This window comes from Barbus barbus, assembly GCF_936440315.1.
Source record: "Barbus barbus genome assembly, chromosome: 1".
Classification (NCBI taxonomy): domain Eukaryota; kingdom Metazoa; phylum Chordata; class Actinopteri; order Cypriniformes; family Cyprinidae; genus Barbus; species Barbus barbus.
This window is the reverse complement of record NC_136729.1, coordinates 24,358,960-24,374,189: the sequence shown is the minus strand read 5'-3', so window position 1 is coordinate 24,374,189 and position 15,230 is coordinate 24,358,960. Positions and strand designations below refer to the sequence as shown.

General features: G+C 38.4%; 1 protein-coding gene across 1 annotated transcript; it reads right to left on the bottom strand.

Moving 5' to 3' along the window:
• Positions 1–334: 334 nt before the first annotated feature.
• Positions 335–14,942, bottom strand: LOC306876355 (uncharacterized protein KIAA0232-like). The gene is made up of 8 exons (XM_079427453.1): positions 14,604–14,942; positions 10,789–11,334; positions 8,809–8,949; positions 8,438–8,507; positions 8,236–8,323; positions 3,926–7,244; positions 3,565–3,670; positions 335–3,364 (listed from the first exon to the last, which is right to left on the bottom strand). Exons 2-8 carry the CDS (start codon positions 11,020–11,022, stop codon positions 3,348–3,350), a joined length of 3,975 nt encoding a protein of 1,324 aa, XP_079283579.1. The 5' UTR covers positions 11,023–11,334; positions 14,604–14,942; the 3' UTR covers positions 335–3,347.
• Between the last annotated feature and the right edge of the window lie 288 nt (positions 14,943–15,230).

Sequence of the window (15,230 nt, the reverse complement as noted above, 5' to 3'; positions counted from 1 at the left end):
AAACATGCAACTATTTGTAGCTGGATTTTCAGTGGCTCGTACGGTGTAGGATGTAACATTTTATTAGGCCTACTTTAAGCACTGAGAGAAAATACTGAGAAAGTTGACAAGTTGTGCTGGAAAGTCTTTAAGGTCAGATTTCCACTGCGAGAGAGATTAAGCACTTCCCTTGGTCTGATTCTGTTATAATCAGGTTGGCCCAGAGTGGAAGCTTAATGTGTACCTAGAAGTGACCTACTCAACATTTAGCTATCTGCTTAGTGATTGTAGAAATCAGGCTCTCTCTTACGGTCACATACCAAATAAGATTTTTTTTGTTGTTGTTTTGTTTATTAAAGGTTTAGAAACTTCACAATGAAACAAAATGATGTACATGGCATTAGAACAATGGAACCAACATTGTTGGGGTTTGGTGACTCATTGGGTATTCAGAGGAAAATACAGGGTTGGGCTTCAATTAAGAAGCTGTTGCAAACTGAGAATTCTGGATTAAAAGTTATACAACATTGCAATCAAAACTTAAACCTTTAAGAACTTGAAAGTCAACCTCTTCAAATGTACTGACTAAACCAAAACCTTCAAAAAAAAAAAAAAAAAAATGCAAATACAATTTTCAGTTTCCCACAGAGTTCTTCAGCAACCATAGCACCTCACACTCAGAGCTAGACTTGAACAATACAAGAAAAGTAGTCTTTATTTTGTTTTAAAATGAGTCTGTTCAAACTAAGAGAAGAACCATGTCAAATTTGTTTTAACAGTAAATAATCGGTTGTTCTGTTATTCTGTTAATGTTGTTCTGTTATTTTTGACTGTCAAACACATTTAATATATTTATGCATTTTCTCATAATCTAAAATGCGTTTGTCCTCGGTCACCCACCCATCATAAACAAGTTTCTTAATCTTATCATAAACCCAACTAAAGCAAGTCACAATTTTGGACGACAGCAATATTTCACTCAAAGTGCTTGACAGAACAAGGATTAACTTGGGTATGGATTAGAGAAAGTGGTGCCAACAATGTAGAACTTAATTTCAGAATCTGACAGTATTTTGAACTGGAAAAATTTAATTGAATTGTAACATGTTATTTGTCAACTAAATACAAATCCAATAAAGGAGTCTATATGCACTGCTGTACCCAGTTATAGCATACAGTAAAATAACTCTGCCGTCACACTCGCTTTCTACCGCTATACATTTAATTTATGATCTTTGTAAAACAATCAAACTCCCACAACCACAATGAGCAAATAATGTGGGGAAACACACACAAGCGGTTTCAAACTGGGTCATACAAAATCATCTCTCCAAGGTTATGGTCTACTGTCCTGGATCACACACTTTAACAAACTTTAGGTCTTAACCTTATCTCAAGAACAAGGCCCAAACGGTTTCTGTTAAAATAAGCACAAATCTTTTAGAAGGACTAACTGTGTGGACATTTTTTCTTACACACACATTTGAAGATTACATCCTTGCTGTAGTGTATGAATATTAGCACCAATACAAAAATACTCTATAGATCTTACTGTAAAGACTGCGGTCAACAAAATACACTCTCACTTGCAAAGGGGAATAAGCATAGTAAATTATTATTATTTTTTTTTACATTTGAATAAAGTTTAGAAAATTAAATCCTTGTGCCCAATTAAGGAATTTTCAAACTTTTCTGTTGGTCAATGATGAATGGGGCGATATCATTTTCTATTTCTACATTAAATTCTATTGCCGCATTCAAATTCCCCTTTACAAACATTTAACAAGTAATGCTTTAAAACCAGTTTCCCCACATGGTACAGAAAAAGAATGTACACCTTTTTCAAAAAAAAAACAAAAAAAAAAACACAGCATTGAGGGTGCTCAATTTACTCTCTGCTGATGTAGCATACATATAGTAATTTCTCATGCTAACATCTGTAACAAAACAAAACTGAATTAAATGGGGGGAAAATACCCATCCACGTTAGATTCAAGCTAGTAGATGGCAAGCTACACATCCATTTGAGTGAAGATGAGAGTGAATGGATAAGCTGGTATTGGAGCAAAAGTGAATTTTGCATTATGAACACCATTTCCCTTCCACCTCTCGCTCCAAAACCACAAAAGAAATTATATAGGCAAGCAACTTAAACTTTGTAGGAAAAGTAATTTGGGCCTTATGCAGTGTGGGGACGTGTCACAAATAAACCCTATGTATATTTATATAACACAAACATACATTAATATTGTAAGGTTGTAGAGTTATGGTGTGCCAAAATACTATATTGCTTTTATACACCCCTCATCAGTATGAAGCATCAGCACACAATGAAACAGCCACATATTTCTGAAACAAGTAGAAGGAAAAGTGCATGAAAAGAATCAACCTTCAAGCAATCAACTGCCATTACTGGAAACACAATTCTTTTCATGTAAAAAAAATAAAAAATAAAATAAAACAATGAAGCCATATTACAGATCATCAGTAGTCACAATTTTGCTGTGTAAAGAAGGGGAAGAAATTTCACTGAAATACGTAAACTTTAAGCTTAAAGAAACAATATATAAAATTATGTCTACAATACCAAACTGCAACTGAAAGATACAATCAACTGTATGGTGTAAATTGTATAGTTTTAAAGACTCACAAACAACTAACATGAAATTGTATAGTTGTGTCCAAATATTAAGGGGGTTGGGGGGGGGGGGGGGGGGGGGTTGGACAAAAGCACATTTTCTTTCAACACACCAAACCTCACACATCTCTATCCTCTACAAGTCATTTAAAAGGAAAAAAATAAAGCAAAACGCTAAATTATCTGATAGGGAAGGGGGTGTCGCAATCGTAGTGCTTTCAACCTGACTTCTGAGTATTCATAGTTCGGTCACAGAAACTTAGACTATTAGAAGGACTGAGACTAGGTTCACAAGCACATGCACAATCAGTAGGACCACAGTTATAGTGTATCCTAGATCAAACATAAAAGTGAAGCTAAAATCTACAAGGGGTAAATTAAAGAACAACCTTAATGCTTAACTATGCCTTTTTTATTCTGTTCAAAATTGATCAACCTTGGAATTAACAGACTGAAAACAAGTCTACAATAAATGCTGTTGACCAGAATCATCTAACTGTACGTTCAACCTATTGCCATGTTTTCCTCTCTTTATGCTTTCATCTGATACGCCATTTTAGATGAACTGACTGAGGAATAACAGGGCTTAGGACAGCGTGGTTAAGACAGAGCCCACTGCGGGTCCTGGGCTCACTGTTCTTGTAAGGGTCCTCCTATCCCTCCTCTGGGTTTTGGTTGAAAGTGATAGGAGGAATTTAGCATTGGTATGCCTCCACGCTCAGCAGAAGAATCATACATTACTGCTTCCTAGAAGCAAAGGACGGTACAACATTTAGTATTAAGCAAACTTGCACACAAACTCCCTTTTCCATTCAAATGTAGTGTCTATAATTTGACAATAAGATTCATCATGATTATTCCCTATTGATGGATCAATGGGTTTATCAAAGCAGTGTACAACTGAGTTCCCCAGTATCTTATACTGCTAAATATTGTACTCTTCTTACCTCCACATTGAGAACCTGGAAATAAAGGAGAACATAGAGTACTTTGCCACCAGCACTCTTCTTGCTGCATATTAGTTAAGCACTGTTCTCCAAAATTCAGAGGAAACTGTTTAAGAGACAAAGAAAGTCAATCAATGAGAGCATTTGTTTTTCTTTTGAAAGGTAAAAGGTAGATCATTAAAGAATATCAAGTACTGTTATGGCATATATGAATTCAGTGCATTCTAGTGCAGATGACAGCAACATCAATATCAACCAAAAAAAAAAAAAAACCATGCTAATACATCGTACAATTTTCCATATGCATTTCTCTGAAGGTTAGATAACAGTTAGAGAAAAGACTGGCTCTGCAGTCACTTACCTCATGCATATCTTGAGCAACATCAAGCGACTTCTCACTTTTTGGACTCTGAACAGTTGCAGAGCATTTGCAAGTCTCCGTCTCCCTGCTAGATTTCTCTTGCTGAAGAACAGAGGACTGCACATGAGAACATGGCACCGAAACAGCTGCCGTCTCACAATGTACGCAAATCTCTTGTTCAGTAATCGGCAGAAGGGTGCTCCCGCCCTCCTGCGAATCGAGCGACGTCTGGGCACTCTTCTCCATGCCAGACTTCTTTAATCTGGGTAGGAACTTCCCAGACTCCAACTCCGATTTTCCGTAGTAAGGGCCCTCGCACTCTGCATCCTCTTCGAGAGGCTTGAGGTCAGCCTGTGGGTCATCAAAGAGGTCTGCTTGACCAACTGGAAGACTTGCTTCCTCTTTCTCCGACTCTACATCTGACTCACTGCAACCACCTGGAGAAAGTTCAGAGGCAGATATTGGCCGGAAATGAGTCCTTGGGGAAATTCGAATGGCCCGATACTGAGTCCGGTTGATGCCATATAACCAAGGGCAAAAGGGCTCACTGTCGGAGCATAATATGGATTTTGGCTTGAATCCTGGGCTGAAAGAGGCCATATCCTCTGGCTCAAAGGAGCACTCCACATGCAGGACCTGGGAAAAAGGGTTGTTCAAATCAAAGGATGAAAACGGGTAATCCAGTCCTGACTCTTCTCCACGGAAGCCTCCGCATGATCCCAGTAAATCTTCATGGAAGACAACAGAAAATCCCTTATTCAAACCATCCCCTGGTCCCTTGGTAGCCTGCTCATTTTGACCAAGGGACACAAGAGGCCTCCACAATGGCTTGTGGCCAGGAGCAAAGCAACTGCTTGTGTTCATGAACACATCCGCCTCGGCAATGGTTACCATGTCAGAAGATGTGGCTGCTGCACACTGCAACAAACTGCCACAAGCATCACCAGGTGGAATCATAGCCCATTCTCTGTCCCCGCTTAGACTCTTCAGTTCTCCATAAACCCCACCGAGGATAAAGGAGGTGCTGTCCTGTGAATTACAATTCCAGGGCTTGGCCGGCGTCGTGTAATCCCCATCATTTATTTTAGAGAGCTTGTTTTTAGGAAGTCCCTCGTCCTCCTTCTGCCCATCCCAAAGATGATACTCAGAACACTGCACAGCTTTCTTTTGAATAATTTCACCTTTTACATCCTTGTCAAGACAGCTGCATTGGTAGCCGTTAGCCTCCTCTGGAAACAAGTGCTCCCCTGTATTCTTTACCCCGAGTGTTAAGACACAGTCTCTGTCTCCAATAGCCATCCAAATGTCTTTTATTATCCCTGAGGTGTAATCATCACTTTGTTGATTTGGGACATCTGAAAACACAACAGCATTATAGAGTTTACTCTCATCCTGCTCTAATGCTATGCCACAAACAGACTCCAATTTCGATTTCTTATTGAAGGGCTGGTTGGCCTCTGTGCCTACACTCGTTTCTTCCTGCTGGTGACTGGAGTTCTCTTGAAAAAAATCTAAAAGCTCTTCTTCTAGGCATAAAGGTGGGATAAGGGAAATACAGCTGACCTCTTCGCTGCCAAACTGAGCAGATTCATCCGCTGGAGCATTGATCTGTTCACTATCTGACCGTGTCTCCTCTGAGTGGGACCAAGGACTGCAGGTCCTCGTTGATAAGTTAGAGCAGTGTTCTGTTTCTTCAAAGGCACTGTTTTTGGTCCAAATTAGCAAACGGGATTGTTTGTTTCCTTGTGGATCTAAACAGCTACTTGAATCTACGTTGTCCTGTCCCTCCGTGAGCGAGTCGCAGGGAAAAGAAAAGGAAGGGCTATCATACTGCAACTCAAAAAGCGGAAAACCGGAGTTTAGGGCAGAGATGCTACTGCTGGCTTCTTGGAGATGAGGCCCTACAAAAGCTCCAGACAATTTGCTAAAGTTAAACGGAACACTGTTCAACACTGTGGAGAGTCTGACAGGAGAGTCACCCAGACAGCTTTCCCCTTCCAAATCTTCCAAGCTCGATGATGAACAGCACTCCCAGACTTGGGCAATATTTTCCATATCTTGTGTGATAGAAACATCTGCTTCAGAGGCTCCCAGAGAATCAACCCTTATTGCACTTTCCCCTTGCAGCTCAAGGCCATCTAAAACTACACATCCTGCTTCAAAGTGTTTTCGCTCAATGCTCTTCTGCCGAATCATGTTCAGGATTCGGCTTTCTTGTACCGCATCTGAGGCACTAGGATCCAATATGGATTGATAAAGATCAACTTCATAGAAGTGAGTGAATTCAGACAGATGCTCGTCATCTAAATTTTGACCATCTTCAGGAGGAGGGCAGCTTAGAATCCCATTCAGTTCAGGAGCCTCTTCGTCACCTTCGCCAGGCACTTCAATGAAGTGGCCATCCACAAAAGTGCCTGCTGCAAGGTATGCCCTTTGAAAACAAGAATTTGCAATGCAGATTCCTTGAATTCTCTCCGACAGACAGTCCACATCAATGGACATAGCCAAGTCATTGGAAGAGTCTTCTTTACTCCGATACTTTGTCTCCAATTTACTTCTACTAAGAGGGACAAAGTACTCCGAGATGGGCTCAGTGTACCAAAGAGGCTCCTCCATATATTCCTTTCTTTTGACCTCTCCTCCTGACTCCTGTGCCTCAACCAGATTAGCATCTTTGCGGATCTCCCTCAGAGGTCGTTTGCCTTTTTTCATGTAGTGCTGTTGTTGTTTAGATGGGCCTCCAGTGGTACTGAGGTTGCCTCGTGCATTTTTCCGCTCTTCTTTGTCGATGATTTTAAGGGCCAGTTTGACCTGTCCGCCGCCACTGCGGCCTCTTTTGTTTCTGCTGCTGACCTCTCGAGACTTGTGTCTTATGCGGACTGCTTTACAGCTAGGGGTCTGGTCACCCTGGTTACCACTGGAGCTTGAGCCAGCCTCACTAGAGCCAGAGGACCACGATCTGGGACGGAACCTCCCCTCAGACCGGTGTCTCGCCTGCCGCTTACTATGAGGAGGAGCCTGATCGTCAATCACCCCTGTTGCGCTTACATGGAATCGGTTTTCCTTCTCCCTCTTAGTGCGTCGCTGCTGGGCCCTCTCGCTGATTGTGATGGTGGAACTGGGTGCATCAACTGTTCGGTCTTTAAAAGCTTCACCTTCGCTGGTGCAGTCTTTTGGAGAGGATGTGTCTGTGCTTGTTTGAGGGACAGCAGATGATGATGAGCTGGAATATGTGCAGGCTTTAGCTTTGTTCCACACAGTCATAATTTCTTGGAGACAAACTGATTTTTCTGAGAGAGGTGGGAAAGCTTCATAGTACCTAAGGAGCAAAAACAAATTATAGTAATAATCATAATAATGTAAATAATAATATGAAGAATATAATTAAGAGCAAATACAGCATAAGGTCATCCTCAAGTTGCTATTTGAGATAATATAAGTTGCTATTGTATTTTTGCTGCACCCAAATTTATGTTAGGCAAGAACTAGGGCTGGATGATAACATCATAATGAAATCATGATAAAATTTAATGTTGATGATAAGGTCAGGACATTTTTACTTAATAACAGCCTATCACACAACAGAAATAAACACGAGAACAGCCAGTCCGTGCACGTAGCTAACAAGTCTGCACGTACTGAGTGTCTCTTTGAATGAATGGCACGGTTTTAGTCTACTATACAAACTCAAACACATGTGACGCTCAGTGTTTTCAGCATCTGCGTCTCAGTATATAAGGACATAAACATATGAACTTCATCTCAAGAGCTGCTCTGAGATCACATCTTATGTAGCATTTTATTTGACAAAAAAATAAAAGTTATGTTTTGTTGTAAACTCATTGTTATATTTTAATTTGATTACATTTCAAAAGATTGATTACATTTTACAAGTTTTATTAAGTCATTACATTAGACACCATTTTTTGTATTAAGCAATCAAGTTATGTTTAAGTTCATTTTCAAGGTTTAAAAACGTGTGGAAAGCACTTCCTTTCTCATTAATGGTAAATGAACATTAATATCAATCTTTTATGATATGGAAATATTACTGTGATAATACTTTTTGCTGTGTCACCCAGCCCTAGCAAGAACACTCACTAGACTCTCAAAACAAAACACTGTTCATTTACTTTGCGGCATGCAGCACAACTATTTATTTAATCATAGGCTTTTCCGGTTTAATAAAATTAATTACATTACATTACAATACGAGTCTCATTGCTCTAATTAATTACATCGAGATCATAACCCTACGCGTACAACAATCCACATTATTACATTACAGACTATAAGGTTTAACTACTTACATCTCAACCTGGTCCTTAGAAGAAAATGATTCATCTGGTTCAGGAGACTGAGATATATCACATTTTTTATTTGCTTGCTTTTCTTTTTCTGTAAAAAAAAATAATGGCAAAGCAGTATAATTGAAATATTTCCATAAAACTGTTACAGCTGCAAGACAGTGCAATTTTTGCTCAACCTGCATAATATAGAAAATATGCAAACCTTTCTGTTTGTTTTGAATATCCTTGAGCTTAGAGCATAGCTCTTCGACCAAGCTTTCAATTCCAGAATTCTGAAAGAGAACAAGAGCAATTTAACTTGCAATTTTATCAATGACAGCATGTCAATGATTTTGAAAAAATAAAATAAAACATGGATCTGTAGCCACATTACTCAAGTTCTGATTGACATTTTTCTTAATGAGGAGAGCTATTCTTGACCATTTAACCAATTTTTGCTCCACTAATTTCAAAATAAACTCACTCACAAAAGTACACTAATTGCAATTTAGCAGTGAAAATGGTTGTGGGGAAAAAAATAAATAAATTATAACACATTGATTTAAAAACTTTAGCTTTAAACAAAGGTCTTACTTCATCTGATGCAGAACGCAAACATTGCACAGCAGCTTGTTTCTTCATCTCTTCAAGACTAAGGTCAGTCCCTCCCTTCCTCTTGCTCTTCCCCCATTTCTTCCCTGTTCCCTTCTCCCAGCCCAGGAAGATGTCATTTTCCTGCGCACAAGGAGGACCAGGTGTTGATTCTTTAGTATAAACAGAGAAACTGCACAAATATCTGCTAAGATGCAATTACTGCCAAATAAACTACTCAAGATAAAAGAACACTACTTGAAACCTGTTGCTTTTGTCTACCTTATCTATTGTGCAAAAATAAGCAAAGTCCTAAACAAGAATACCATAATCTCCACAGATAAAGCACTATATTTTCATAGCCTTATTCCATAGATGTTTGTGGATTCACATCTGATAAAATAACATTTAGTGGTCCTTATGAAATCTGAATAATTGCGGAGTATCAAAATAAATGTTAGTAACTACTGAATGCAATAAAACAAATACTAAATGCTTCTGTTTTAATTGATCGAACTTAAAATGCAAGACTTATGACCAGGGATGGTCATTTTAAACGGTTAACCGACCGATAAGAATTTTGACGACTAATGCAATCAGTTAAATGGTTTAAAGTCGCTTATTTATTTTTTTCAGTAATTTATCAAAATATTTTGAAAGGTTTGCTGCATGGTTAAAATAAGCTAAGTGTATATTTTTTTATATGTTTTTCAGAGAGAAAAAAAAAGAAAAGAAAAAAAAAACAAGGTGCATTTATTTTCATTCAGAAATAGGCCGACGAGAATTACAAACATTATAATAAACACTGTAAACATAGCTAGGCTATTTTAGTTCCCCTCACTCCACAACAAATCCTTTCAATTAACAGCAGGGTATTTAGAAAAGAACAAGAATTTAAAAAGTAAGAAGCTAAAGCTATATAAACGACAAACCAAAACTAATTCACTTAGGCTAAAGCAAAACTGAAACCAATGTTGGGTCTCTCGTTCGACAAAATCAAATGTTTCCATATGCCACACCTGTGAGGTGGATGGATTATCTCGGCAAAGGAGAAGTGCTCACTAACACAGATTTAGACAGATTTGTGAATAATATTTGAGAGAAATAGGCCTTTTGTTCAGCTCATGAAAAATTGGGCCAAAAACAAGTGTGTGTGTGTATGTATGTATGTATGTATATGTATATGTATATGTGTGTATATATACACACATATACATATACATACATACATACATATATGTATATATACATATATATACACACACATATATGTATATGTGTGTATGTGTGTGTATGTGTGTGTGTATATATACATATATATATATATATGTATATGTATATATATATGTATATGTGTGTGTATATATATATATATATATATATATATATGTGTGTATGTGTGTGTGTGTGTGTATATATATATATATATATATATGTATATGTATATATATATGTGTGTGTATATATATATGTATATGTCTGTATGTGTGTGTGTGTGTGTATATATATATATATATATATATATATATATATATATATATATATAAACAAAATATATACACAAATATAGATACACATATATACATATAGCACCTAGCTTTATTAGGCTATGTTTTTCTCCGCTCGCAGAAGCACTGCAGGTGCGTGATGTGATAGCTGTGATGACCATGTTAATCCTCATGTTCTGTTTGCTGCTTTTTGCGCATGTAATATTAATCCCCGGAAAACTAATGTTAGTATTTTTAACGGGTCACAGACACTTATTCTATTTAATTCAGTTCTAATTTAAAATAATCTTGTCGGTTAACGAGCTTCGGCTGTCGGTTAGAAAAACTACCGAAATGAACATTATGACACTTTATATTCTTATTAACACTTTTTTTTTTGAGTGAACTACTTAAGATGTTTTGTTAAGATTTGTACAGAAACAAGTCACTTATAACACAAAAGTTTTCTAGATGTGTTGAATCATTTTAACTATACCTGGTCCTGCAGATCATAGTCATAGCTGTCGTGCAGTAGCAGGCTAAGGACATAGCGGGTGTAGATCATGGCATCTATGCCACATTTCTCCAGCTCCTGACCCAGCCAGCTCTGCACTGGCCCTAGTGACTGCAGTGAGGACATCTCTGAGGAGGACACAGGGCCTGACAAAGAGAAGGCCCGCGAGACTCTTTCAGGAGCAGGGCCGTCTGACTCTCCACTCATTGGACGCATGAGACTAGGTTGGTGCCATTCTCAAATGCAAATACATGTTCCCAAGCGGCCATGAAAGTGCAAGAGGGAGCGGTATGAAAGGGACAGAGCTGATATTGTAGTAGGGGAGGAAGGACTCAATCCAGCAAGAGAAACACAGGAAGGTCTACATGAAGAGTCATGTAGAATCTTCTGTATATTCGTATTGCTGTAAGCAAGAGGAGGCTCTAATCTTCAGGCATGGCTTTGACCACTGGAAGCTAACAGCTTACTGAACAGGCTCACTTTCATTCATAAGGGTTCATCTTGGAGGCAGCTGGTTCCAGGCTCAACCTGAGAGAAAAAAGCAAAACAAAAAACAAGCAGCAGCATTTAGTTTTTATATTCTTTTTTTGCCCTAGAGCAATTGCATCTGAAAGCCTTGATAATCCATAACATTTAAAGATAACCTTTAAGGAAAGACCTTTAACAATCATCATTGCAAACCAAGGATTGGTTGGCACTTCAACTGGCAACGGGCTCAAAACCCCACAAACCAATTCAGACTACACAACTGATGAAGACAAGTCCTTGAAATAATTAGTGCAGTTAAACTGGTTGACTGGTTAAACTTGATGAAAATGTTTTTTAACAATGTGGAGAAAGTTTATTTTATTGAATTAATGCAAAACTGTAATGAATTTCATGCTGGCATTTCTAGTGCATGCTGGAGCAGAGCATGTCGAACACCTCCACCTCACACTGATGAAGAAAATGAGATACAAGACAGAAAAAAATTCAAATCAAAGTTTGCCTCATTCTGTAACTATGATTTACTTCAATAATTCCATGTCTCTGATTTTAATTGTAACACCCTGTGTAAGTAATCATATAATAATAATAATAAACTTACAATACGTGCAAGCATTGTATAATAACATTTCATTCTAGTAACTCTCGCCAAAAGTGTTCTGTATGCCACTGAAGGCTACACCCAAAACATGAAATCAGGAGGGGAAAAAAAGCTAAAACTTAATAAAAACTTAACTTATTAGCAAGCTTTTTTTTTTGCTAAAAAGTCAGTAAAACACGTATGACCTAACAAGAATGTACACTAATTATCAAACAATTAAATTTACCTTGCAACAACTGTGTCCTTGTCCGATGTTTAAGCTCATTTGTCAAATCATCTAGGTCTGACAAGTAATGTAATCCGTAGCGCACACAAGATTTGGTTTAGGAAAAGGAAAACAAAAGTAAATTTGTATGGCAGCTCCTGGCACTTTGTATAACTATTACAAGTGCTCCAGCAACAATGTTTCAGGATTAGTCAGCATAGTTTTTAAGGTGAGGCTTAACATGGTTTGGTATGAATATACCATGTAGAATTCAATGTAGTTGGAATCAAATCCAGTTACAATTAAGCAGCAAGGTATGAGAATTTATATTCTCTGTTATATTCTGAACACAGTCACACCTAAAGTGTTCAAATCACAAGAAGTGGTCCACAAATAAATGCATGTGATTTACCAATGATTTTTAACGATATCAGAAAGAGGAAACTGTAAGACGGAAGTAACAAGCTCTCATGGCAACACCTCTAGATTTAATATCTTTTTTTTGTGTTATGAACTAACAACATAAGCATAAGACGCTGACAATTTCTAGATGAACCCTTGACATTGCCCAAGGTATGAGCATGCCTGGAATGCTACCATAATTATGACTTGTTTCTGCAGTTCTTGTTATGCAAGACAATGCATGAGCTTCAAATATAATTTCAAAGAAGCTGATCCTACATGTCATGACACTGTAAAGTGAGCGTTTCATGACTATGATCAAATGCTAATATGCCTTACAAATCAACGTTAAACAAAGCTTATAACTTCTAAACAGTTAGTAGGTGCACAGACATGCATGTTTTCTAAGGGCAGCTTTCAATGAATAAGGCAAATTCTACATGCCTACCAAAATCCCAAGCACCATAATTATCTATACGCTTTTAATTTTTTTTTAATTTTCTTTCAAATGCAGAAAATCAAGCTTGGATATGTTACTCCTGAACATTATAAAAAGAAACAGGTAATTGTAAAAACCCTTTCTCCCTGTCTGACATAAGCAGTTTGTCCCGCTGGAGTAGACAAGACATTTGTTTCCACTCAAAGCTGAAACTGAAAACTGTTCATACTGTAGGTCCAGCAGAAGTCTGCCACGCCCATCTTCTGTCGTCATTCCTCGTCATATACAGTGAATGCAGAGTGTACTGAACAGAGCTTTCTGACCAGAAACATACTTTAGTTTACCTTTCATCAAGGCCTTAATATGTCTCTCTCATAATGACATTAATCCGCTGAAATGGGCGCAGAAGTTATAAAAGTACCGCTTTAAAACTGTTTAGAACCTCGACAAGATTGCACACCAACATATTCTGCAGAACTAATTAAGATCATGCACTTTTCTTTCATTTGGATTCGTAACTTATTGTAAACTTGCGTAGGAAACACTAGTATAGGAAAAATAGTGTGTGAAATACTATGCCCTTGACGTTTGCCCCTTCTCATGGTTTAAATTAATCACGTTAGAATACAAGCCTAACAAAAATATGTAGTCTTGTATTAAACGACCACCTGAAGGCGAAACCGCCCCCGATGTCTCTATAACACGTCTGCTTAAAAACTGTTAACATCATCAAAATAGTTCGCATTGTTTGCCAATGACAGGAGGCCAGCTGACTAGCTACGAGCTAACTATCACCTGACACAAGCCAGTGATCAGAAACCCGATTACTGAAGTCACGAAGTTTATAACTTTCTATCATTAGACTGAACAACACAATAATGAAACGATGAATTATAAATACCGATTGTTTCAAGAAGCACTGCTCTCCACAGGCCACTGTCTGTCTATGCGCGCAGCAGACGAACCACTTTCCCTTACTCAGCATGATTCAGCTAACATTAATGCTGTTCCGAGAAAAGTGCAAAATACAATAATCATGCACAAAGTAGAGCAGCCACTCTGCTCCATATCCAGACTAACAAAATGATTCGTGATCAGCGATTCCCCTACAATGCGTAATAAGCCTCATTGTCATGTTATGAAACGTATGTTATTTAGCTTTAACGTTACTCAGTGCGCACAATAAACATTATTGGTCTCTAAAGTGCCATTCTGTCGCAGTCGAAATGTAAACAGATGACCGCTCATCCAGTGTGTTGTTGCCTGGCTAACTCGGACACCATTTTACGCCACAGAGGGAAACGCTAGTCCCGGTTTATCACTTCCTCGAAAACTACAGGCAACGTAAATGTTTTTGCTTCTCAACAACCGCTATAAAACGGTCTATACGCGTGCCTCGTGCAATAAATTCAAAAGCAAACATGTCTAAACAGGAAAACGGGCGTTAATTATCCAAACAGTACGAGGTAGCGCTAAGCTATGCTAGTGCACCGTTGTAGTTAGCTAAACCGGGGAGGAGGCGCGGCTGATTTGCCTTCATACAGGCGTTTGACAAGACGGCCTAAAACATTAGCTTTCAATTCAAACCAGATCTGGGGAGCACTACTAACAAGTATAACGCACAACATATCGAAAAGCAGTTTAACATGATAAAATATTCTTACCTGCTGTAACCTTACGCAGTGTGCTAAATAGCAGCAGGAGAAGCGATGACTTCTCTCCCGAGCTGCCGCTCTGACGGTCCGCCGCAACAGCGTCACAGATATCAGGCGCGGGGTAAAGTCTGTTACGTCCTTAACTAGGGTTAGGACGCAACTGACGACATTTTGGATCAAGGTTGGCCCGCATATGTCGCTAAACGTCATATGACTGTTCGCTTTGAGCCAACATGGCTGACGGAGGGAAAGACTTTAAAGGCGATTTCCAACTCCATTTTATTTATCTCCAGGCAACAAGACAGATTACAAAATGTGTCGCCATGGCTGATATCCCTCCGCGAGAGCTTGCATCAGAGCGATATCCCTCCGCGAGAGCTTGCATCAGAGCGACCGAGTTCATACAGTCGGGGGAGAGCTTCTGCGATGCAGTATACAAGGCACTCTTTAGCCATAATTTCATAGGAACATAGCTAGATTGTTTATTACATACAGCAAAGATTGATAGATTCGTTTTTTTTGTCAACTTAAAAGAATTTTAAAAACACAATTCTGTTGGTACTAGATTTACGAATATATTTACTTGCGTCAAAGTGAACAACATTTACAGTCAAACTTTACGTCTGTTTTAGATAA

Coding starts and splice junctions, on each gene's coding strand:
- LOC306876355 (XM_079427453.1), bottom strand. CDS start 11,022: ATGCGTCCAATGAGTGGAGAGTCAGACGGCCCTGCTCCTGAAAGAGTC. Junction 7,245..8,235: donor TCTAAGGACCAGGTTGAGAT/GTAAGTAGTTAA, acceptor TTTGCTCCTTAG/GTACTATGAAGCTTTCCCAC. Junction 3,671..3,925: donor TTGCTCAAGATATGCATGAG/GTAAGTGACTGC, acceptor TCTCTTAAACAG/TTTCCTCTGAATTTTGGAGA.